At 39.4% G+C, this 26,632-nt stretch overlaps 1 protein-coding gene across 2 annotated transcripts in view; it reads right to left on the bottom strand.

Moving 5' to 3' along the window:
• KCNAB1 (potassium voltage-gated channel subfamily A member regulatory beta subunit 1) overlaps positions 1-26,632 on the bottom strand; it is a 414,684-nt gene that overhangs the window by 22,198 nt on the left and 365,854 nt on the right. For both annotated transcript variants that reach the window (XM_003256336.4, XM_003256334.4), the window contains exons 9-11: positions 2,166-2,251; positions 1,397-1,517; positions 256-350 (exon numbers count right to left, since the gene is read on the bottom strand). In XM_003256336.4, the coding sequence (XP_003256384.1) occupies positions 256-350; positions 1,397-1,517; positions 2,166-2,251 (302 nt within the window). The remainder of the gene's footprint in view (positions 1-255; positions 351-1,396; positions 1,518-2,165; positions 2,252-26,632) is intronic.

Below are 26,632 nucleotides of genomic sequence, written 5' to 3'. Positions count from 1 at the left end.
TCAGGTCACTGGGCACTTTTTCCCCAGTCCCCAGAGGAAGAGAATATTCAATGCAGTCAGATTATGAAGGGCTGACTGATACATGGCCAGGAGCCAAGACCTCCAGAAGGCTTAGGGGAACCTGCCAGAGGCCACTGGCCCGGGCAACACAGTCTGCCTGAGCTGGGAAGCCCTAGGCCGCTGCAGAGCTGTTCTTATCAATCTTCTTCCCTCCTTCCTACCCCCAGGCTTTTTTCTAGACATTGAGAAAAATACCTTCAGTGAAGCCCTGGAACTTTCAGGCACCCCATTTCCGTATTTTCCTGAGATGATTCCACAGGCAAGTGGAGACCATGTCATTGCGCCAACCCCTACAGAAGAAAAAACTTAGAAAGTTGCTTGTGCAAATTGGGATCAAAAGGTGGGTTGGTGGGGAGGGCGGTAGTCACTAAAGAATTTGGTAGGTTATAGGGAAAAGCTGGCCAGATAAATGAGTTAATATCAGCATGCATTTTTTTCCATTACAATTTAGGAGCTTACAAATTGTGTTTCATTCTTTAATCAACCAATTAAACATGGACTGTCAGTTCTTGGGAGTGCATATAAGAAAGCCTGAAAAATGTGGCTCATCCATGAATTTTTGTTGTCCTTGTCCATTTAGTGCCTAACATAGTGCCTGGTACACAGCAGGAGCACACACCTGGTATAAAATAAACACTCAATAAGTGAGAGCAATAATAACAATTATTGTTGTTGTTGAAGTTTTATCTTTTTCTCCTTTTCCCAGAATTTTCCTGCTCATATGAACCTCTGTTTCTTAGGAAGAAAGTTATCTCTGGAAACTTTTGATAAATAAGCCTGAAAATGTGGCTTATTCATCTTTTCCTAATGTCTACATTTCTTGGGTATATTATATATATATATATATTTCCCCTCTCTCTGAAGGCATTAGTTCTATCTGCACAAATGTGTAGTGCCCGACTTATTAGTTGTTGAATTTCCCATTTCTAACTCAGTGCCAGGGCCAGGGTAGTAGATACAGTTGTATATATCCACGATTTTTTTTGAAAGGTAGTCATTGTTTACTTGAGCAAGCACCAATGAAAAATGAATTTATTCATTGGTTGTTCCTTTTATTCAGTATGCATTTTTTTGAACACCTGCTGAGTACAGCTGAAACACCAGTCACAATTTACAACTCTGCTTGGCTTTCATCAGTGATACCCAGTAGACTAAATGCAAATTCTGCTACATTTTGATTCTGCTACAATCTCTGGAATGCATGGTTCTTACAATGTCTACGATAATTAGGGACATTTAGGAAAGCATTTCAGTAACACTGTTTTTATTTTTTTCCCCCGAATCAGTGATCTTTCTCTTGTTAAAAATATTCAGTAGCTTTTATTTTGAAGATTACCTATTTTGTGGTAGAGCTCTGGCAGCTGGACCTCCACTTTCTCTCTCTGGAAAAGATGGTACTCAGCTTGTTCACAGACCGGTGGGATCATATTGAACTGTCTTGCTACAGAATAGGCTTCCTAGGGAGGAATGAGATTACAACCGAATTTATACTGATGAGAAATAAGGCTTCGCTGTAATTTGTATGCATGAGAAATGTTTACTTTGGTGAATCAGTACAAACCAAGAAACATGTAGGATGCCAAATAATAAGCAAATTTGTCACCACCGATTTCACTAAGAGCAATATGAAATGTAGGAAACCCTTATTAATTCTTTGAGGGGTTTCGATTGAGTTAAGTCCAGGGCAAATTAGTCAAGGTGTGAACTGTACACTATGATAAAGAAAATGTAGCTTAACTATTTTTAAGTTCCTAAAGAAATAAGACTTAGACTAACATATGAAAGTATCTGTAATTAGCTTGGTATAAACAGTATAGTTAATACCGTTTTTTATAAGAAAACTAGAATACTCTGTTAATATATCTCATTAGCTGTGAAATTCACTTTACCCTCTTGCCACCAAAGAACACTGTATTCTCTGTTGTATTCTGAATGGATGAGCTCTGGCTCCAATATCCATCTCTGTAATGATAGAATTGATTCTAGAATTCCAGTACCATAGTGATTGTGAGAAAAGTTTGCAAAAGATCTTGCAATTTATGCATGGCATCTGAAAAGCAATAATAAGGTACTCAATAGCCATTTAAAAATAGAAATTAAATTACCATGATCTCCATAGCACTCCATCTCGAGGTGCCCCAGTACATTGCCATGCCTTGGTTTATCACATGTGTCATGGCTCGCACAATTTCTGTGGAAGGTCAAACAGACAGCATTTCATGAATTTGTCTACTTTTCAAAGTTATGCGATTTTTACCTCTCTAGCCAAAGCTTAGAAGCTTAATGCAATTGTTTAATAAAATTAGCCTAATATTGGTGACAACATTATAGTCTGATATGAAATATTGATGGTTTGGAGGCTGATGGTACTTTTGGGTAAACTGACATTCCATTTTCCATTTGCAGCAACAACACTAAGTGATATTGAAAATACAATGACCACTTTAAGTTCTTTACTTTTAGTGCTTGATGATTCCTGGCCTAATAAAGAATACATGATTCACCTTTTTAAGAGCCTGAGTACCTTTCTCACTAAAGTGAAAAGTAAGAGAAGGCATTTGTTTTAACTTTGTAGAATGTAAGGTCATTGAGGGTGAAAGGCTCGTCTTTGTATATTGGACTTGCAGAGCTGGGCCCCACACAGAATGGGTCTCTAAGAGAGGTGACTCAACAACAACGTGTTTAGCAGAAAGATAAACATATTAAGTGCTGAACAAACAGCTGAAGCCACCGTGGCTCACAGCTTGCAATGACACACCCTGTCCTTGATCACTTTGAACCAAATTTTGTTCTAAGACGCCCACATAATTGATTTCATTGGGGCCTGTTTGTGGTCCCACCCAGTGTGCTCATCAGCCTCATGCAGCTCGACATCACATTTCCTAAACAGGATAATGAATCCCTTCCGCAGAGGATGGAGCTGAGCAAGTCCTCTTGGCACCAGCCAGATGTGCTGCAGAACAAGAGAGCATGGAGACCCTCAAGTTTAATTTAGTTAAAATTCACAGACAGGGTTGGATTTCTTCTACAAAGCAGGTCAGTTAAACACTCAGGATGCCAGGTCACTCGACAGTTTCAAAGGGTCACAGGCCTTGGGCTTTTTTATTTCTCAGTAATACCAGTCAGTTAAATGCCCTTCAGAAGGACCAAATCCTTGTCTCAAAGTAGAGTTGCAGTAGATGTATTCTTTTTATTATTATTATTATTTCTCATGAGCAGGCACTGTCTAGATTGATAGGGAACAGGATTTGGAATGAAATGGCCAGAGTCAGGGTCTTAGCTTCTTTGCTTGTTTGGCTGGTGTAAACTATTTTTTTTTTTTTTTTTTTTGAGATGGAGTCTCGCTCTGTCGCCCAGGCTGGAGTGCAGTGGCACGATCTCGGCTCACTGCAGGCTCCGCCTCCCGGGTTCACGCCATTCTCCTGCCTCAGCCTCCCGAGTAGCTGGGACTACAGGTGCCCGCCACCATGCCCGGCTAACTTTTTGTATTTTTAGTAGAGACAGGGTTTCACCGTGTTAGCCAGGATGGTCTCTATCTCCTGACCTCATGATCCACCTGCCTCGGCCTCCCACAGTGCTGGGATTACAGGCGTAAGCCACCGCTCCCGGCCTTCTAAAAACTATTTTTAATTGCCCTTGATTTCTTTTTTGGAAGATGGAAATGCTTTCATTCACCATTGTGTGTCCAACAGAGGTAAAAGCTGGCTTATAAGCAAAATAGTTTTCTTTTTCTTGGAGAAAGACTCTAGAATATCAAACTATTGCCCAGCAACTAAAACTATGAAGTTCATTCTCCATTTATAAAACATATGATTAAAAAATGTTAAGGAACTGCTTTTCTTCTCTTTTATTATACAAATGGAGATGCGTGCCTATGATAAACATTTCCAGAAGTTGAAAACAATGATATGAATCTCTGCCCCAGATAGATTCTGTCTTTGGATGTCTCCATGACTGCACCAGCTCCCTTTCCCTTCACATCCTGTCATTCAGAGCTGGGAGTTCAGCCAATCAACAGTATCTATTAGGTGTCTGCTGTTCTGGGTGCTGGAAATACTGTGGTGAATCAAACATGCTGATAAACACAGAAGAGGTTAACAGAGAATAAACTGGACCTGGCCTCTCCCTTAACTCTGTCTCTGCCATCAAGTAAGACAGGCACAGAATGCTGACAGGTGGCTTGGGCGTGTGGGAGTCCTTGACAAGAGCAGTGAAGATGGAGTGGAAGTTGTGATTCTTCCTGCACATTCATTCAATTATACAACACACAAGTATTAAAAGCTTAATATTTGCCAGTCACTGTGCTGGTTGCTGAGTTCTCCTGTGAGTAAAACAGACACAAAGTTCCTGGACTCAGAGAGTTTCAAGTTGAGAGAGAGATGGAGAGGTAAACAAGTAAGTCATTATAAAATGTAAAGTGTTATAAAGAAAATAACATAGGGGACTGGGACAGGAAATGAAAGAGAAGATGTATTTGGTGGAGTAAGGAAGGTCTCACTAAAGAGCAATCATGTTTAGGCACAAAAAAGAAAAAAGGAGCCATCCATGTGAAGAAAGTGGAAGAGCATTCGAGGCAGATGGTATAGTATGTGCCTAGGCTGTGAGGAAGGACAGAGCTTAGCGAGTCCCAGCAATGGGAGGGGAAGGAGGACAGGGGTACGAGATAAAGTTGGCAGATGGCAAACCATGTCATTTGTATGTTATTCAAGGTTTAATGAAGGCATTAACATTTTATCAGGTAAGGGGATGGTAGAATATAGTTTGCATTTCAGAACACTGTCTCTGTGCTGTGGAGAATCATTAGTAACAGGGAGGACTGGAGGAAGTAGGAAGAGTTTGAGGAAGGTATTGCTGTATTCTAGGCAGGAGATGACGGTGATTTGTAATAGGGTGGTGGTGGCAAACAGAGAGAGAGGTGGATGGATTCAAAATATATGTTGAAGGCAGAATCCACAATACTTATAGATGGACTGAGTGTGGTCAGGGAAAGGGATAAATTAAAGCTGTTTCCCAGATATCTGGCTGTTTACAGAGATAAGGGAGATTGAAGGAAGAACAGGTTTGGGAGAAAAATCAAGGGTTCTTCTTTGGACATGGGAAAAATGGAGATGCATGTGACATACTAAAAGGGAGATGTCGGGCGGGGCGCGGTGGTTCATGCCTGTAATCCCAGCACTTTGGGAGGCCGAGGCGGGTGGATCACGAGGTCAGGAGATCGAGACCATCCTGGCTAACACGGTGAAACCCTGTCTCTACTAAAAATACAGAAAATTAGCCGGGCGTGGTGGCAGGTGCCTGTAGTCCCAGCTACTCGGGAGGCTGAGGCAGGAGAATGGTGTGAACCCGGGAGGTGGAGCTTGCAGTGAGCCGAGATCGTGCCACTGCACTACAGCATGGGGGACAGAGCAAGACTCCATCTCAAAAAATAAATAAATAAATAAAAAATAAAAGGGAGATGTCAAGTGGATATTTAATAGTTGGATAAATAAGACAGTGAGCAAACTGGGCCAGAGGTGGTATATACATTTATTAGTTACCAGTCTATTGACTATATTTAAATTCATGAAAATGGATGAGCCTTGTAAGGAAAGTCTATAGAGAGAAAAGAGAAGAGTTTCTGATGGCCAGCCCAGGGGTTAGAGAGAGGACTCATGCAGGATGCTGGGTAGCCGGCAGCCAAAGGGGCAGGAGGGAAGCCGGCACACAGGGATGTGTCAGACCAAGAGCAGAGGGCACTTCAAGAGGGAGCCGTGCCCACAGGGTGGAACGCCATGGACATTTGTGTCAGAACAGCCCCAAACAGTGTCCATTGGATTTGGCCATATGTAGGGAGACCACTGCAGACCGTGAGAAAAGCAGCTTCAGTGTCAGTGACGTGATGGGATCAAGCAAGGCTGGCGCCATTGGAAGCCACTCAATGGAAGAATGAGTGGAAGAAGGACAGGCCTTAAAGACAATGCATTCAATAAGTTTGGAAGAGAAATAGGACAGGAGCTGAAGGGATATTCAGGGTCACGGGACATTAAGAGTAAGCCTGTGTGCCATTTGGAGTGACCTAGGAAGAGGGAGTTATTGATGAAATGGCCTGGGGGCTGGGATGGAAGAGGGAGACAGACTTGATAAAGGGAGAGGGAGGAGGGACAGAGCCCCTAGAGGTAAGAAGGACACTTTTGTGAAGATGATGGGACCCAGGGAGGTTTCTAGAACTCATCATGGGAAGACATGGGAGCACCTGTTTGATGAATTCTAGTCTCAATAAACTGTGAACCAAGTGTAAAAGGAGGTGTGAGATATGTAGGAGAAATGAGAAAAAGGTGAGGAGAGCCTCTGCGAGGCACTCCAATGCCCCAGGTCTTTTTGTTGCTGGTGGCTTTTTCCTCATTGTTTAGCTTTTTACTCTGAAGAGAAAAGCTTGGTGGAATTGGGAAAAGAGAACACTGTGAGTTCTTGTCCTGGAAGGAGGCTGCAACATCAAAAGCAGGGAGAAATTGCAGGAGAACCAAGAGGCTGCAGTTTTGGAGATTCATGTTGCCATGAATTAAAATTTAATTCTATTTCAGAGAAAAATGTGTTTAGCTTACTAATAGGAAACAACCATGCTGATGGCCGAGGTGGGTTTTTACATGATTTGAATAATTAAGAACACTAGAGGGCAGCATTGCTGAAAGGAAAAATCAACTGTCTTCTAGATACTGTTAAGTGCATAACATGGAGATGCATTTTAAAAGCCTCCTAGGCAGAATAGCAATTCGGAGTGGGGAAAGGATGTTAGAAAGATAGTTTAGTGCACTGCATCCCCTGCCTCCGGGAAAGGAGACTCAGACAAATGTGATTAAACCTGATAACCCAGTACTGAATGTGACTCTCCTGGTCTGGGCTCCTTCCCCAGTTTTCCAGAAGCCTTAACCCCAGTGGTTCTCAACTCCGACTGCATATTAGAAACACCTGGAGTGGGGGGCTTTACAAACTACCCATGCCCAGGCTCCACTGAAATTCTATTATATTAGAATCTCTTGGGGGTGAGGCCCCAGCATCGATGATAATTTAAAAACTCATCCCAGATGATGATTCTAGTGTGCAGCCAGGATTTAGAACCAACGTGCTTGTCTACACCAATGGTCTCAGGGTGTAGTTCCTGAACCACCAGCAGCAGCAGCAGCTGGAAACTTGTTACAAATGCAAATCCCAGGGCCTCACCCCAGACCTAGTAAATTACAAAGTCTGCATATGTGTTTTAAGCAGCCTTTCAAGTAATGCTGATACACACTGCTTTATACTATTCTCAAGCAAGCCATTTCAATGGGTACGAACGTCTTCCTACATTTCCTCTTTTGCTTTTTTATCTAATCCAAGTGCTTCATGCTATAATCTTTAGTTATTTGCCTTAGTACATAAGCAAACAGATAGCTAGTATGATAGCTACTCTCTCTCTCTCTCCCCCTCTCTCCGCCCCCCCCCACCCCCCCGCTATGAATCAGAATTGCCTGGGAAATTTGATAAAAATGCTGAGGTCCAGGTCCTAGCTTCCTTCAGTGAGCCAGGGCCTTTGTATTATTTTCATTAGTTCTCAATCACAAACTTTTAGAAAAACTGACTAAACTATTGAAAGACTTTGTTAAGTCCTCCCTCTGCGCTCCTTTCCAGGTTGAAATAATCATTATTCTTTAACCTAGTGATGCCTCCCCAGCGCTCACCCGCCACAGGCAGCTTTCGCACATACTCCCTGTATTCCTAGCACACAGGTGGCTCCCTATAAATGCTGCAGGTCCATTTTGTTTCCCTGAGTACTCAATTTCCTTCTGTAAAGTGAGAAATGATACGGATGTTGTAAAATTCTTTCAAAGCTTGACGTGCGATAATGGGTGTAGAATAATTTGTGAATTTGAAACAGTAACACAAACTGAAAATGGCCCAGGTTTCTTCTCAAATAGGCCCAGATTCTAACATTTTGGGGACAGTTGTTTCAGTAATGTAGGCCATCAATGTTTTAAAAAATATGCATTTTATGTCAAAGAAATTAATACAACTATTTGTTCTGAGTGAAAACAATTTTGATCAATATTTTAATTTTCTAAATTGGATCACATGCCAAAAGTGGTAGTTCACATTAAACTTTTTTTCCTGCAAAATGTTCCCTAGAACTTTGAAAGTTGTAAGCAAATAGTTGTACTGCATGAACAATAAGCCATAGGGGTAAAGATAAAAATATCCTTATTAGAAATTAGTGTTTTGATCAGATAAAATGTACTCAAATTAATCTGGCCATAGAGGTAAAAGCAAAAGATAAAAAAGATAAAAGCAAAAGAAACCTTAGAGGTAATCCAGTGCAGTTCCTTCTTATTCTAGATGAGGAAACAGGTTAGGAGTGAAGTTTTTAGGCATAATTAAAAGCTTGAATATTATTAACAATTATAAATATTTTAAATAGCTTGCAAAATGCTGAGAAAAAAACATGCAAAATAATAATATTATTTAGTGGAATTACATGTAATTTTGTTCTTAATTTTTCACATTTCCAGTAAATATGTGTTAAACTTTTATGTAAAAAAGAACGATTATCTAACAAGCAAAGGCACCACTTTAAACACTAACATGTTATATATTTAACCAAATGAAATTGCTATTTTTAGAGCCCCATAATAGTTTAATATTGGCAGTATCCTATGGTTCAACTCAGCTGATATCAGATTTTTTTTTTTTTTTTTAAGAGGCAAGGATCAAGATGGAAGCTACAACACTGGTATAATGCAATAATTTGGTTTCATCAGAGGAGTTGCTGTTAACACTAATAAAAAACAGGCCTAGACCTAGGCACAATTTTTACTTCAGGTCAGCTGTTTGTGATTTATCTACCTTAAGTTGTTTATTTATTTAACTTCAGAAGCTTGTGGTGGTGGTGGTTTATAATTGTACTGCTTTGAAGCTTAGAGGAATCCTCTTGAATCTTGATCAGTCCTTCATATTCTGAGCTGCAGAGAATCCTCTCAGCTTGATGCCTGGAGATAGAGGACTATCATTCTTCAGACGACTGGAAACTTATAATCATAAATGAAATGATGTCATCCTTAGTATGGATCATGAGTCACATGTCTTAAAGGTTTGCTGACTGTCTGAGGAGAGCCTGGTTCCATTTGCCTTACAGAGCATGGACTAGGATGCAGGAGACATTGGTTTTTTTGGCCCCATCACAGTCACTAACCTTTGACATCTCTTGTCCTTGCTGAGATCTCAGTTTCAATGCAAATGAGCAGATTGATATTAATTAAGCATATACTTAATCTTAACAATAACTGTTTAGGTGGGAATATTTGAATCCCATTTTGTTGAGGAAGAACCTGAGACTCAGAAAGATAAAATCACTTGGGCCAGGTCTCAGCAGATAGTCTATAGACCCCATCTAGCTTTGAAGTTCTGTGATCTGTCATCGTGAGAGGCTCTTTGCATAGTGCATTGAGGGAGAAGATGGTTTGGGGAGAGAAAACTAACAGAGCATTTACTTAATTCACCTCACTGTGTGTTTGTGAACATGTGATGCCTTGTGTGGTTATATCCATCCATCCCTTTGCATTTAATACACAGATGGCTATAGTTCATGATGAGTATAAATGACTTGGGAAATATGAGCTTTCTTTTTGGTTTTTTTGAAGAAAGACTAAAATCTGATGACTCTTTGAAAAGAGAGGCAAAAAAAGGGCTGGTGTCTGCATCTGATCTGTCAAAGCTTAAAGAAAGAGTGGTCTTCACAGGGCAGTTTATAGGGAATGTGCTTTCTGGATCAGGGCACTGGCCAAACTGATTCTGAATCAGAACAGAACAGATTCAAGAGACTAGAAAGGAATTCATGCACTGAGCCAAGTCAATAAAACCTCTTCCATCTGGAGAAATTGAACCTTCTTCAAAACTCTGACCCAGGAATGGAGCTTTATGTCTCCGAAGGCAATGCATTTTCCTCCACCCTGTAGCTACCCTGAGAGAACCCTCCCTAAAGAGCACATGGTCCTCAACCTCTCCTCTCTGCCACACACTGGTTTTCCCTGACTCTAGAGAGTTTGAAGTGAGCCTTTGATATTGCCCAAATATGATTTCAGAACCTTATTCTAAAATGTGAAATAGGTTATTGAAACGGGATACTTTTAGTCTCACTTTTAGCTCAAGTCCAAAGGCTCTGAACAGCAACTGTTGTTTTTAAGTACCCCCGAGTTCCAAAGTGAAGCACTAGACCACCTATGCAGGAGACCATGGTGAAAAATGTTTGGTCATCTTTAGCTCAGCCTTCACCTTGAAAAAATAAATGAGTGAAAAAAAAAGCCCTTTTAGAACTGATCAATAAATTCATTAAGGTTGCAGGACACAAAATCAACATACAAGAATCAGTACCATTTCTATACAATAACAACAAACTAGCTGAAAAAGAAATCATGAAAGCAGTATCATTGACAACAGCCACAAAAAATTAAATACAAAGTGATATGGTTTGGATGTTTGTTCTCTCCAAATCTCATGTAGAAATGTGATTCACAGTGTTGGAGGTGGGTCCAGGTGGGAAGTGACTGGATCATCGAGTGGATCCCTGATGAATGGTTTGGCATCATCTCCTTGGTGATAAAGAGAGTTCTCACTCACTCAGTTCACATGAGAGCTGGTTGTTTAAAAGAGTCTGGGATCTCCCTTTTCTCTCTTGCTCCCTCTAGCCTTGTAATACACTCCCCCTCCCCGTCTTAGCCTTCCACCATGATTGTAAGCTCCCTGAGGCCCTCACCAGAAGCAGATGCCGGCACCATGCTTTTTCTGTACAACCTGCAGCACCATGAGCCAATTAAACCTCTTTTCTTTATAAATTACCTAGCCTCAGGTATTTCTTTATAGCAATGCAAAAATGACATAATACATCTATAAATAAATTTAAGAAGGTAAAAAACCTCTACAATTAAAATTATGAAACTCTGATGAAAGAAATTGAAGAGAATACACAAAAAATAGGAAGACATCTCATGTTCACAAATTGGAAGAGTTAATACTGTTAAAACGACTATACTACCCCAGGCAATCTACACATTCAATGTAATCCCTATCAAAATTCCAATTACATTCTTTGCAGAAATAGAGAAAACAATCCTAAAATTTATATGGAACCACAAAAGACCCAGAATAGCCAAAGCAATCTTGAGCAAAAAGAACAAAGCTGGAGATATCACACTACGTGACCTGAAAATATACTACAAAGATATAGTAACTAAAATAGTGTGATACTGGCATAAAAACAGACACATAGATCAGTGGAATAGACTAGAAATAAATTCACATATTTACAGCCAACAGATTTTTGACAAAGGTTCCAGGAACACTCACTGGGGGAAAGGGAATTCTCTTCAATAAATAGTTCTGGGAAAACTGGATATCCATGTGCAGAAAAATGAAACTATATTACTATTTCTCATCATGTACAAAAATCAACTCAAAATGGATTAAAGACCTAAATGTAAGACCTGACCTGAAGCTATGAAACTACTAGAAGAAAACAGGGGAAATGCTTCAGGAAATTGGTCTGGACAAAGATTTTATGGGAAAGACCTCAAAGGCACAAGCAACAAAAACAAAAATAGACAAATGGAATTATATTAAACTAAAAGCTTCTGCACAGCACAGGAACTAATCAACAGTGTAAAGAGACAACCTAGAGAATGGGAGAAAATATTTGTGAATTATTCGTCTAACAAGGAATTAATTTTCAGAATATACAAGGAATTCAAACAACTCAGCAGCAAAAAACAAACAAGTAATCCAATTTAGAAGTGGGCAAATTATCTGAATAAATATTCCTCCAAAGAAGACATACAACGGGCCAACAAGGAAGACCCTGTCTCTAAAAAAACAAAAACAAGGCATAAGATACCATCTTACCCATTAGGCTGGCTACCATCAAAAAGACAAAAAAAAAAAAAAAATGCTGGCAAGAATGTGGAGAAAAGGAAAATCATATGCTCTTGGTAGGAATGTAAATTAGTACAGCTATTATGCAGAATAGTATGGAGGTTTCTCAAAAAACTAGAACTGGAACTACCATATGATCCATCAGTTTCACTACTGATTATATATCCAAAGGAAAGGAAATCATATGTTGAAGAGATATCTGCACTCTCATGTTTATTTTCGCACAATTCACACTAGCCAAGATATGGAATCAACCTAAGTGTTCATCAACAGATGAACTGATAAAGAAAATGTGGTATAGATACACAATGGAATATTATTCAGCCATAAAAAAGAATTAAATGCTGTCATTTGTGGCAACATGGATAAGCCTGGTGGACATTATATTATGGGAAATAAGCCAGGTGCAGAAAGATAAATACTCATATTTATCTCACTCATATGTGGAAGCTAAATCAGTTGATCTCATAGAAGCAGAGAAAAGAACAGTGGTAACTAGAGGCTGGGATGAGTGGGAGGGAAAGGAGGATACGGAGAGTTTGGTTAATAAACACAATATTACTGCTAGATAGGAGGAATAAGTTCTAGTGTTCTGTAGCTTTGTAGGGAGACTATAGTTAACAAGTGTTTATTCTATATTTTCAAATAGCTAGAATAGAGTATTTTGAATGTTTCCAACACAAAGAAATGATAAATGTTTGAGGTGATGGATATGTTAATGACTTTGATTTGATCATAACACATTGTATATGGGTAGCAAAATATCACACTGTGCTCCATAAATATGTACAATTTTTATGTGTCAACTAAAAATAATAAGAGAATAAATAAATGGAGGCTGAGAGATTATTTGGTCTTGTTTGGGTTTTGTGGTATTGCCCCTGTGATCTTTCCCTCCACCTCTATCTTTCACCTCATCTCTAAAAAAATAAAACTTTAGAACCTAAAATTCCCATTTTTAGAACTTGCAAGTAAGAACAGTTCCCTGAATTGAGAGCCTGACCTTGCTGTGACTTCTCCCAAACAGACAAGACACAGGCTGTCCTGGGAACTCTGCTCACTCCTCGTACAACTCTCCCTACAAGGGGAGGCTATGGGATGCTGTATCCTCTTAATATTATTTCTTGCTCCACCAGACATGTACTCTTTAATCCTAGCAAGACAGCAGTTGTTCATCTTACATTTAGATAAGAATGGCGAAGTGACTTGCCCAAAGCAATGCGAGAGCTTTCTACTCTATCCTCATTATTTCCCTGTAATTCTTTTATCACCACCCCCAGTTTTTTCAGCTTCTCACCTAGACTTACCACTGCCTGCTGACATACTCCAAGAAATAATTATGTAGAATATGGTTCAAAAATTGCACCTTTTCTTTCAACATAATCTAAATATAGCCCCACCATTTTCTACTAAAACCTGGTGATTCCAAGTAATCAGTTTGCTGTGTTTGGTTAATGCTAAATGGTAGTAATTAAAGAGGTTATTCTATCCTGATAAAAGTGAGGTGGCATCCACAATGAGTATAGAGTACAATGCTATTATTGCATATGTCAAATTCTATAGGATTTGTGAATAGTGCAATGAATTCGAATTCATTTAAAAACACTCAAAATGAGAGTAAACCCATCACTTTAAATTTTATCTGGAGCAAGGCAATGAACAAATTTAAACGAACAAACGAACAAACAAACAAACAAACCTAAGTGAACTGAAATTACAGGACTGTGCAACTTTCCTAGATACCTGAATTATATATCTTTGTTTGTGAAGCTGAAAGTTTTATCATTACTAGGTTGTAGGACACTGGTCCTCTAAGCATCCTGGGGGTTCCTTTGGCAATGTTACTGAACTCAGTCTGTAAAAAAGCAACTTTTATAGTTTGAACATGGGTCTTACCCTGATGTGGGATATTTCCCTGACACAAATGAAAACGTTAAAATTTGAAAAAGAATTATTTGTCCTTCTAAAATTTGTAAAGTTTTGTTCTTGTCACCTAAGTTTCTGATTCATCTTGAATTTGTGTGTGTGTGTGTGGGGAGGAGTGTAAGGTGGGATCTGGTTTCATTTTTTTTTCATATTATAGAAAATAGAATGCCACTTTTCCCATGTCCATTTATTGAATAGTCCCTTCTTTTCCCACTGATGTTCTAGACTACTTCTGTCAAATATCAATGTTTTATAAATGCTAGTGTCTGTTTCTGGAGTCTCTATTATAGGGACTAATATTACATTACATCAATTTATCCCATAGCCAGTACCTTTCTTAATTACTGAGATTTCATAATGAGTGCTGGTACTGTGATAGGGCACGTCCTTCCCTTCCACTTTACCCATTTTCAGGAGTCATTTGGCTCTTCTTGGCCCATTACCCTTTCTTATATATTTTATAATTAGCTTATCAAATTATTTTAAAAGCTTGGAAGGATTTTGGTTGGAATAGGGCACATTTAGCAGAATTGGCATCTGATATGGTTTGGCTATGTCCTCACCCAAATCTCAACTTGAATTGTATCTCCCAGAATTCCCACATGTTGCAGGAGGGACCCAGAGGGAGGTAACTGAATCATGGGGGCTGGTCTTTCCCATGCTATTCTCATGATAGTTAATAAGTCTCACGAGATATGGTAGGTTTATCAGGGGTTTCTGCTTTAGCTTCTTCCTCATTTTCTCTTCCTGCCACCATGTAAGTGCCATTCACCTCCCGCCATGATTCTGAGACCTCCCCAGCCATGTGGAACTGTAAGTCCCATTAAACATCTTTTTCTTCCCAGTCTTGGATACGTCTTTATCAGCAGCATGAAAATGGACTAATACAGCATCTTTAAGGTACTAAGTCAGGCTGGGCACAGTGGCTCACGCCTGTAATCCCTGCACTTTGGGAGGCTGAGGCGGGTAGATCACCTGAGGCCGGGAGTTCAAGACCAGCCTGGGCAACATGGTGAAACCCCGTCTCTACTAAAAATACAATAATTAGCCAGGCATGGTGGCACATGCCTGTAATCCCAGATCCTCAGGAGGCTGAGGCACGAGAATCCCTTGAACGTGGCAGGCAGAGGTTGCAGCGAGCCAAGTTCACACCATTGCGATCTCCAGCCTGGGCGACAGAGCGAGACTCCTCTCAAAAAAAAAAAAAAAAAAAAAGGTACTAAGTCTTCCTGTCCATGGACTTAGGAGATATCTGCATTTATTCAATCTCTTATAATGTCTTTCAGTAAAGTTTTATAAATTTATTCATATACCATATACTCCTTGCACATCTTTTAAAATCTTTTTATCCCTACTTACTTGATATTCTAAAAAATATTCTAAATGGTTTCTTTTTGCCTGTACAGGCTTTTTGGATTCTCATTTTCCCTTCCTTTTGTTTCTATGGAGGTAAATAGCAGTTCCCCAAGGAGGAGAATGGAAGCTGACTAGGGAATCTCATGCATTATTAATGTTTTCCCCTTGTCATACTGGTGTTCTGTATTGAGGGTAATTATATTTTAGAAATCAAAGGAGCAGATGACAGTGGCCTCTAGTAGAAACGGAAAGGCCTACTTCAGGACATTTGCCTGGTTAGAAGGCTATCTTATCCCTGTGTGAGACTCAACTGCTGCAGTCTATGCTAGTATATTGATATGTAGTCAGTGAAGCCCCTCAAATTCTATCACAGAACGTGGTCAAGATAGTTTTGACCTAAAAAATTTTCAAACCAGGTGTTACCAGTTACTCATCACTGCCACTGATGACGATACGTCCACAAACATCTGATTTTCAATAACCTGATTTTTCCAGTGAATGTACCAGAATGAAGGATCTACAAAACGTATACAGAAATAAGGAAATTAACCTACTCTGTAGGTTTATTTGATAGAGCCAATTTATTCTAACTTAGAATAGCTATATGACACTTTTTTATATATCAGAAACAATTAATAAACCTAATCAGCAACGTGTGGAAAGATAGAAGTTGTTGTTACCCTTCATTTAACTATAATATATAAAAATGTCTAAAGATAATATCTTTAAGAATTGTGAGTTTTTTATTTTGCAATTCTCTTGAGCTTTGGTTTGCAGTATTTCTTACTGAGAAATAAAGATGTCTCTAACTTCTTGATGTATTAATTAGGTTTTTTTTCTTTTTAAATGGAGTAAGTTATTGAAAACTCAATTGGAAGTCTTAAATTGTAAAAGATTTATCTGCTCATGTCACTGGAAATGCAGTCACATGGTGCTTCAGGAATGATTGTTCCAACAAATCACTGAGGACCAATCTTTTGTCTAACCCTCCACTCTGCAATCCCCAGGCTGGTTTCCCTTGTGGCACTGGTGTGGCTGTCAGTAACATGTGAGGTCATGTGCTTCCTTGTACCCATTCAGCTAGGCCCTCTGCTTCATCATTCCAAGAAAGACTCCTGAGATTTACTCTAGGCTGTTCCTGTCACAGAAACCAATGACTCTGGCCAAAGGGGGAAAAAAAAGGATGGTTTAGCTTACAACCCAGAGCCTACCTTGCAACCGAGGAGTGGCAAGGAGAGAGTAATGCAGCCTTCCTCTGGGTCAACTGGCAATCTTGGAAAAGAGTCACCCCCATATGAAAATTTGGGCACCTGAGAAAGCAGGGTGGCTGCTGGGTAGACAACCAACAATTTCTACTCTGCTTAGATTGGGTCTTGTGGGTCACGCCAGGGAGCTGGGTTCCTAGGCCACATGGCAACAGAGGGACAGAGAGGGCATGGACTCTATTGAGTGCCTACCTTGTGCTTGGCTCTGTGCTGGGAATTTTTCCATTACTGCATTTATGTTTTGCTACAGCCCTATGAGGTGGTATTATTACATTCCCACTTTATGTTTGAAAAAATCAGGTTCAGGAGGATGAAAATTTGATGAAGCCAGTTTTAAATTTCTCTCTAAAACCAGCCCCACCTACTAGCCCCGAAGCTCAAACAGAATGAAGCAAAATATCTTTATCCCTTTTTCTTCATCCACATTTGTATTTCATGCAAACTCTTTTGATTATGTGATTTGAAGCACATAGAGGGTTAACAATTTTCATGGAAAAATGAAATTAAAAGATGACAATACAAAGTATAAACTTTCTCAACTTAAGCCCCATCAAGTTCAAGGCACTTTTGTAAGCAATGGTACCAGCCATTTAGTTCACCCCTAAAAAACTGAGCATCCTAGAAATTTAACTATATCAATAGTCTTTTCACATTATTAACTAAAGAAAAATGGGTCCCCTTTGAAGATTATTTTTAAGATTAGGAAACAAAAAAGAAGGCAGAGGGAGCCAAATCAGGACTGCAAGATGGATCCCTCATGATTTCCCATCAAAACTCTTGCAAAATTGCCTTTGAGCAGGAGCATTGTCATGATGGAGAAGGACTCTCTGATAAAGCTTTCCCAGATGTTTTTCCACTAAAGCCTTAACTAACTTTCTCAAAAACACTCTCATAATAAGCAAACATTATCATTCTTTGGTCCACCAAAATGCCAACAAGCAAAATGCCTTGAGCATCCCAAAAAGCTGTTGCCATGACCTTTGCTCTTGACAGTCTGCTTTTTCTTTGACTGGACCACTTGCATCGCTTGGTAGCCATTGCTTTGATTTTGCTTTGTCTTCAGGATCATACTGGAAAAGCCATGTTTATCCCCTGTTACAATTCTTCAAAGAAATGCTTCAGCATCTTGATTCCACTTGTTTAAAATTTCCATTGAAAGCTCTGCTCTTGTCTGCAACAGCATTGTGTGCAATGGTTTTGGTACCCACAGAAAGAAAACTTTGCTCAACTTCAATATTTCAGTCAGAATTGTATAAACTGAACCAATTGAGATATCTACGGTGTTGGATATTCTTTCTGCTGTTAATCATTAGTCTTCTTTAATTAGGTCATGTATTAGTCCATTTTCATGCTGCTGATAAAGACATACCTGAGACTGGGCAATTTACAAAAGAAAGAGGTTTACTGGACTTACAGTTCCAGATGGCTGGGGAGGAAGACATGGAGGAGCAAGTCATGTCTTACATGGATGGCAACAGGCAAAGAAAAGAGAGGTTGTGCAAGGAAACTCCTGTATTTAAAACCATTAGCTCTCATGAGACTCATTTACCATCATGAGAACCGCACAGGAAACACCTGCCCCATATTCAGTCACCTCCCACCAGGTTCCTCCCACAACACATGGGAACTGTGGGAGTTACAATTCAAGATGAGATTTGGGGGGGGGACGCAGCTGAACCACGTAAGAGCATAAGCAAGATGAATTTTTCTTCTTGCAAATTGATGTGGATGGTTTGCTGCTGTGGGCTTCATCTTCAACATTGTCTTGTCCATTCTTAAAATGTCTTATCCATTTTTAAACTGCTGGTTTCTTTGGGGGCACTGTCACCATGAACTTTTCATAAAGCATCAATAATTGCACCATTCTTTCACCCAAGCTTCACTATAAATCTGATGTTTTTTTTTTGTTGTTTTTTTTTTTGAGATGGAGTCTCGCTCTGACGCCCAGGCTGGAGTGCAGTGGCGCAATCTCGGCTCACTGCAAGCTCCGCCTCCCGGGTTCACGCCATTCTCCTGCCTCAGCCTCTCCGAGTAGCTGGGACTACAGGCGCCCGCCACCACGCCTGGCTAATTTTTTTGTATTTTTAGTAGAGACGGGGTTTCACCGTGGTCTCGATCTCCTGACCTCGTGATCCGCCCGCCTCAGCCTCCCAAAGTGCTGGGATTACAAGCGTGAGCCACCGCGCCCGGCTTAAATCTGATGTTTGACTTGCTTCAGTTTTAGCAGAATTCATGTTGCTTTGACAAGGGCTCTTTTCAAACTGACATCTTATCCTTCTTAGTGCCTCAAACTAGATCTTGTTTAGACATGCTATACCAAGTGTGTATGAGTTTATTTTGGCACAAAATAAATATGCAGTCCACGCACAATTTTTTCATAATACACATTTTTCCACAAACCTTTTGAAGACCCTTTGTATCTATATCAATTGAAGAAACAAGCCTTTGGGCCTATCAGAATGTGATGTATTAGGCAACATACTCACTAAGAATAGTTTTCCTAATGTTCATTGAGTTGCTAAAAATAAATTTAATCAAACCCCACCAGTTCTACATGGCATCTAATATTTCTATATTCATTCATGGAACAGTTATTTTTATACTTGGAATCATCTGTCATTGCATTGCAGATATCTGACTCAAGTCTTAAATTTCTGATCTTTTAAATTGTGTAAATGTCATCCTTATTGGTCAGACAGATGGATGTGGAATCTTGACACATAACTTCTTATTCTATTATCCTGTCTGGAGATTTTTATTTATACAACTGTCTGTGTATCAGCTTCTTGGGACAGGCTTTTAACTATTTTAAAAGGAATTCTGTCTTGTAGATGAAGGAATAAAGCAAGAATCTTAGCAGAGGTTTGATAAGAGTAAAAAAATATTTACCCTAATGAGATTTTTCTGCTGGTAAATCCAGTTTCATGCTGTAACAGGAAGCAATCTTCATTGCTCCTTTAATAGTGTAGAGCTGGCCTTCCTTCCTGGTTGTGCCATGGCACATGTCTGGAAGGGGATGCGTTCTTAATGTTAATGATATTAAAACCTCCACTTAACTCATGCAGCTCACTGGCAGTCTCAAATGCATTTTAGCACTGCAGCGCTTATTTATATTTGTCAGATATCTGGTAACTAACCAAAAGGTAAGTTTAAAACTTGATATGTTAGAATAGACTGCTTTTCTTAGTTTTTCAACAGTGAATTACCCAGTAAGGAGGAGTTTAATATTTTAAATATTAATGTTAATATTTTAAAACAAAGCATCTGTCACTCTATATGTCAAAATGTGAGGCTGGCCCAGTAGTGGCTGGGCAACTGTCACTGCAAGGGCCATTACAGAAGAGGCTGTCCTGTCTCCATGGGTCTTCCCTGGGATGCCCCATTTTATTTTCCTTGTACCTATTTCACTGTTGGACACATTGTCTGGTTGTATCTGAGGCCCTTAATCTCTTTCTTTGGGACTTTCCTTGCTGTTTCTGAGGCTCTTCCCTATTTCCCATACAGTGTTGGCTGTTTTCCCTTATTTTCTCCATTAGAATCTTCTGCTAAGGAATGATTCGTCAAGGTTTATCATGGTAAGACATTGCTTCTACTACATCACCCCCTTAAGTGGCTACAAAAACAAATAGTATTAGATAGTTTTGGGTTTATCATAAAAATGTATGCAAACGTTCTATACCATATGTATTAGTCTATTTTCATACTTCTATGCTGGGTAATTTAAAAAGAAAAGGAGTTTAATGGACTCACAGTTCCACATGGCTGGAGAAGCCTTACTCTTATGATGGAAGGCAAAGGAGAAGCGAAGGCACGTCTTACGTGGTGGCAGGCAAAAGAGCATGTGCAGGGAAACTGCCTTTTTTTTTTTTTTTTTTTTTTTTTTTTTTTTTTTTTTTTTTTTTTTTTTTTTTGAGACGGAGTCTCGCTCTTTCACCCAGGCTGGAGTGCAGTGGCGCGATCTTGGCTCACTGCAAGCTCTCCGCCTCCCGGGTTCACGCCATTCTCCTGCCTCAGCCTCTCCGAGTAGCTGGGACTACAGGCGCCCGCCACCACGCCCGGCTAATTTTTTGTATTTTTAGTAGAGACGGGGTTTCACCGTGGTCTCGATCTCCTGACCTCGTGATCCGCCCGCCTCGGCCTCCCAAAGTGGTGGGATTACAAGCGTGAGCCACCGCGCCCGGCCGAAACTGCCTTTTATAAAACCATCAGATCTCATGAGACTTATTCACCATCATGAGAACAGCACAGAAACACCTGCCCCTGTGATTCAATCACCTCCTACCAGGTCTCTCCCAAGACACGTGGGGATTATGGGAGCTACAATTCAAGATGAGATTTGGGTGGGGACACAGACAAACCATATCACCATAAGAAAGAAATTGATTTAAAATAATAATAATCTTTTTCTTGACAAATCTTTACAAATATTGCGCCTTTACAAAACTGACATGGAGAAAAATGCCACATATTTACTCTGTGGTTTCTTCAACTTGCTCCCTGCCTCCCAAACCCATCTACACACACAAACACATTTCCTTGTGCTTCAGGAGAAACACCTGCCTGGTTGTGAGGCAAAGGGCAGTAGGAAGGAGTCAGTGACAGAAAATGTGTAATGTATTGTCCTTCTCATGGACTCCACATTCATCAGGCACAGACTCCAGACTCCTAGTTCACCCTAATTCTTTATGGTCTGAACTTTTGTGTTATCTTCATGAGACATTTTGAGATGCTCCCTTACATTAATATTAAGGGTCTTTTACCTTCCGGGGTATTAAAATGACAGTTAACACATGTGGCACCTGTAATGTGCCTAGCAATGTTCTAAACACTTTACATGCTAACTACTTTATTCCTCACAGCAATATTATAGAATAGGGTTATTACTGTTATTCTTATTTTGCACATGAGGAAACTGAGGCACAACAAAGGTGGGTAAATTGTTCAAGGTTACCCAGCTAGTAAGTGATGGAGCTGGGATTTGATAGCAGGCAGTCTGGCTCCAGTCTGCTGTTGTTCACAGGGAACACTTCAGCAAGTTAGAAATCAGCAAACTTAGTATTCCATTGTGTGTATGTATCACATTTTCTTTATCAAGTCTATCATTGGTGGGTATTTAGGTTGGTTCCACATCTTTGCTTTTGTGAATAGTGCTGCAATGAACATACGTGTGCATGTATCTTTATAATAGAATGATTTATATTCCTTTGGGTACATACCCAGTAATGGGATTTCTGGGTTGAATGGTATTTCTCCCTCTGTGTCTTTGAGAAATTGCCACGCTGTCTTCCACGATGGCTGAACTAATTTACACTTCCACCAATGGTGTAAAAGTATTCCTTTTTCTTCACAACCTCACATACCATAGAATACTATACAGCCACAAAAAGGAATGAGATCATGTTCTTTGCAGGGACATGGATGGAGCTGGAGGCCATTATCTCTAGCAAACTAATGCAGAAGCAGAAAACCAAATACCATGTGTTCCCATTTATAAGTGGGAGCTAAATGATGAGAACACATGGACACACTGCAGGGAACACACACTGGGGCCTGTTGAAGAGTTGAGGGTAGGAGGAGGGAGAGCATCAGGAAGAATAGCTAAGGGATGCTGGCCTTAATACCTGGGTGATGCGATGATCTGTGCAGCAAACCACCATGGCACACGTTTACCTATGTAACAAACCTGTACATCCTGCACATGTATTCCTGAACTTAAAATAAAAGTTGGAAAAAAAAAGAAAAAAATTGGCAAACTTGCTTGTAACCAGCAAGGTAGATCAAGAAGGTTTGACAGAACATAACAGGTTACATTGAAGGAATGAAATGTTAACTCTTGAACTTCTTTGGGAACCCACAGGAACCATATTCTGCTTCCTGAGGTCACTTACTTCATACAGATGGCTGCTCAGTGTGTGTGACTACAAGGCACTCCTCTGTGACACAGCAATGTGAAGAGTCTGTTTTCCCTACTTGGCCTTCATTGCCTTGAAACTTTCACACATGAATCTCTTTCAACATAGGAATTTGACAGGACAGATATAGAACAGTGGAGAAAGAGGTCATTAGTTCCCAAGCTGTCTTTCACTCATAAGCTGTTGTCTACAATAAAGCAGGAAAAGATAAGTGCTGAGTAGAGAAGGAGGCACCATGCAGAATAGACGAGAAAGGAGGGTGTTTAAATTTAAATTAAGGGCATTAGGATGGCTTCCCAGGGAAAAGTCTAGGGAAACACTAGCAGCCCTAGGAGCCATGCTCTTCCAAATTTTTTATTATGCTTCCCAATCAGTCAAACAAAAGGACATAAATAACAAAATAATGCTAGTAATGAATTATAAGTCATAGAACAAAATCAGAATCTATGAGTTCATATTGATATAAATAAACAAATAAATGGGGAAGAAGAGAGAGCTCTTTTTTACAGCAGAATGCCAATCTGCCCCCTTCCCCTGCAAATGTTGAAAGTGTGATGGAAATAGAAAACCACCTTGGCAAGCACAACAGCGCTGGTTTCAGGCAAGAATCACTGATGAATGCCAAAATTAAGCATCATCCTGATGAGAAACAGGATATTTGCATAGTTTCAATGTATCTCCCCCAAAGACACTTATTAATTACTAAAGGTAACTTTACAGTGGAGAAGCCTGGTAGGTACCACCATAAAACCAAGTGATCAAAGTTAACCTCATCAGTAATGGGAAAACTAGACATTCTGCACCCTCTAGCATGATGTATTGGGAAGGATACAATATTATCTCTGTGGTCCTCCTGCCAAAAGTGCTTAATCTGAATTTAATCACTAGAAAATGCCTGAAAAACTCCAACAGAAGGACATTCTACAAAGTAGTCGATAGTCTTGTAAAGTGTCAAAATTATAAAGACAAAGCCTGAAGAGCTGATCCAGCTTACAGGAGACGAAAGACACATGATGAGTAGCTGCAACGTGTGATCTTGGCCAGAAAAGGATATTAGTGGGCAGCTGGAGAAACATGAATAAGACTCAGATTATATAATATTATTGTGTTAATGTTAATCTCCAGGTTTTGATGATTCTAAATGGTTACAGAAGATGCTAACATTTGGGGGAATCTGGGTAAGGAGCATATAGAAATTTTTTGTGCTATTTTCCTTACTTTTTATGTCTGAAATTATATCAGTGGAAAGTTTAAAAATAGACAAAAATACATACAACAAATAGAAACTCCAAAAAGGATAACAAAATTTCAATGAAGGATTCATTTTTTAAAAAAGAAAAAGGATGCTGTAAAATAAAAATGGTAATATTTTCTTCGTATCCTGCAATGGGTTATCTGGCACAGCCCACTTTGGTGGTTACTGAGGAAGAAGTCAGGCTCCCTACAGCTTGTTTAGGAAGAGGTGGGTGGGGCTCAGTGGAAGGATCTGGTGAGAGATGGGTTGGCATCTGATCAAGGAATCTGGGCTGGAAAAACTAGCATTGGTTGTGTGTTTCTAAACCCTAAGGACTGTGTCTGGACTTTGACAGACCCAGTCATATTTAATACTGACCACTCAAAACCACTGGTATTTGTATCCCATTTGTGTGGTTATTGTTTTACTCTTTAGCTTTATCAAAGTAATACATGCACAGTGTTTAAAGAGTCAATGCTCAAAGGCTTGTAACAGAAAGCAGCAGTCCCTTGAACTCTTCCCATGCACTGCAGAAGGAACTACTTCCAATTTAACGTAGCTGTGCACTCTGGTATTAAGCTCTGTATTTCTCAATAATATTTATGTATTGCTCTCTTAGTTCAGCTTTTTGAGACATTATCTATTGACCTCTCCTGGAGGTGAAGGCTTTAGCTTCCTCTCATATATCCTTCAACACCCGCTATCTTATTAATATATTCATATCTCAACTTTGGGTTAAGTTCATATTTTGTGTTTTCACTTTTTTAGTGGCTTAAACATTTTATTTCTCACAGCTTTGGGGATGTTGGACTCAGCTGGGTGTTGCTTGTGATTCCTCCCGTAGTCGTAGTCATACAGAAGCCGAGGTAGGAGTATCTGAATTTCTTCCCTAACATATCTGGTGCCTGGGCTGGGATGGCTGGAACAACTGAGGATTGGCTGGGTACTTCTCTGTATGTATGGTGTCTCCATATGGCAGTTCAGGGCTTGGAGAGTGAGTGCTAAAAAAGAGTGGAATGAAAACTGCCAGTTCTTAGGCCTGGGCCCCCGAACTAATATAACATCACTTGTGTCTTATTGTTTTGGTTAAAGCTGTCACAGAGCATGTCCAGATTCAAGGGGAGGGGCTTGTACTTCAGAATGAGCAATTAAAAGAAGTAACCAATCTGTTAAGGCTTTTATCTCCTTTTTTATTCTTTATAGCACTTAACATGGTCCTGCATTTATTGTAGGTAAGAAAGAAACACTTAATTTACTTTTATTTTTTGAAATGGAATGTACCTATCACCAGCCAAATTAGAGGTGACATAGTTAGTATCTATTAATATATATTTTTATAGGAGCACTAGGGCTAGGAGTCAGAATTCTGGATAATTGGATTCTAGTTCTAGTTCCTCCAATAATTAGCTATGAGACCTGAAACAAATGACTTACATTCTTGTCTGTGTCTTGATGTTTTAAAAGAGGATGGTGTAATTAAATTTAGCCAAATTACATTCCAGAATCGAATAATTTCTCTGATACTATGCAGTGCTAATCAGGACACTTAGAGTTCTCTATCTGGTTCTGTTCTTTTTATTGTTTCCTAATTTTATCACCTCCTATTTTTTCATCAAGGAATAATATTAGATAGCTAGCGTGTATTAAATATTCATTATTTATAGAGTCCTGTGGCCCTATAAGAGGAGTAAAAAGATCTCCAAAGCCAAATAAAGGCAATATAAGAAAACAAATTACAGGCTAATTTTGTTTATGAATTTAGGCATAAAAGTCCTGAATATTAGCTTACCAGATATAGTATGATATTTAAAATGATAAAATAATACATCATAAGCAAGTTAAGTTTATCTCACAAATGTAAGTATAATTCATTGTTTTCATTTTTATGACTAACTATTTAATATCCATGGCTGAGCAAAGTAGTCTATAATGATTGCATTTCCTTTCTCCCATATATTTTCATGTTACCTTTCATTAAACAATTGCTTTATTAATTTAGTTTGATTTGGAGCTACAGCCGAGTCTTCCACACTTGGTGCAAAATATCTCTCAATACAGTTTTCCACATGGTCAAGCTGATAAGAAACTCAGTTCCTTTTTGTTTTCCTGGCAACATTTCTTCTAGAGCCCTCCATTGTTCTGCTGCAGTCTCTGCTGGTCACTTTCTGTGCCTGCTGCATAGCTGTCCTCCTGGAGTTTTCCTTCCCATTATCTGGAAAATTCTTCTCCTCCCTTTAATGAATTGGATCCCGTGGCTTCCACTTTGTGGCTTTATCTTTATGTGTTGGTGGAACACATTTTCCAGCAGCTTGTGGAGAAATTGTGTTTGAGAGACAGGAAAGTCAAAATGGCATTACTTCTTCACCCTTGGTTTGTAGTTTGCCCATCATCTTTTTGCTTAGAATTTTGAAGGCCTGCTTTATGGTGTTTTGGTTCCCCACGTTGCTGTTGAGAATCCCTAGGCTCCATCTTTTTTTTTTTGGATCCTTTTTGAGAAGGATTCATCTTTATTCTGGATCCTTCATGTGTGTATTCAATTAAATGTCTGAAATTTATTAGGATGCTTTTCTTTCTCTTTTCAGTTGTGAAATCTCATGATAATGTTTCTTTGCGTCAATCTCTATTCACTGTATTGGGTACTGAGTGGGCACTTTCCATCTGGAGACTTGTGTTCTTCTGATCTGGAAATTTTCTTGTACTGTTTTGTGATAACACCCCCTCCTCCATTTTATCTGTTCTCTCTCAAGAGATCCTTCAGTTGAAAAGATGTTGGACTCGTGGACAGAACCTAATTTTCTTATCTTTTCTCTCCTATTGTCCATTCCTTTTTCTCTCTCACTTTCTGGAATATTTTCTCAACTTTAATGTCCAGCATTCTAATTGACTTTTAAAAATTAGCCATTATATTTTAAATATCTAAAATCTTTTTCTAGTTCTATATTGTTCTT

This window comes from Nomascus leucogenys, chromosome 11, assembly GCF_006542625.1.
Source record: "Nomascus leucogenys isolate Asia chromosome 11, Asia_NLE_v1, whole genome shotgun sequence".
In the NCBI taxonomy this organism is placed as follows: domain Eukaryota; kingdom Metazoa; phylum Chordata; class Mammalia; order Primates; family Hylobatidae; genus Nomascus; species Nomascus leucogenys.
Note: the sequence above shows the minus strand (reverse complement) of the source record. Positions and strands in the feature narration are given on the sequence as shown.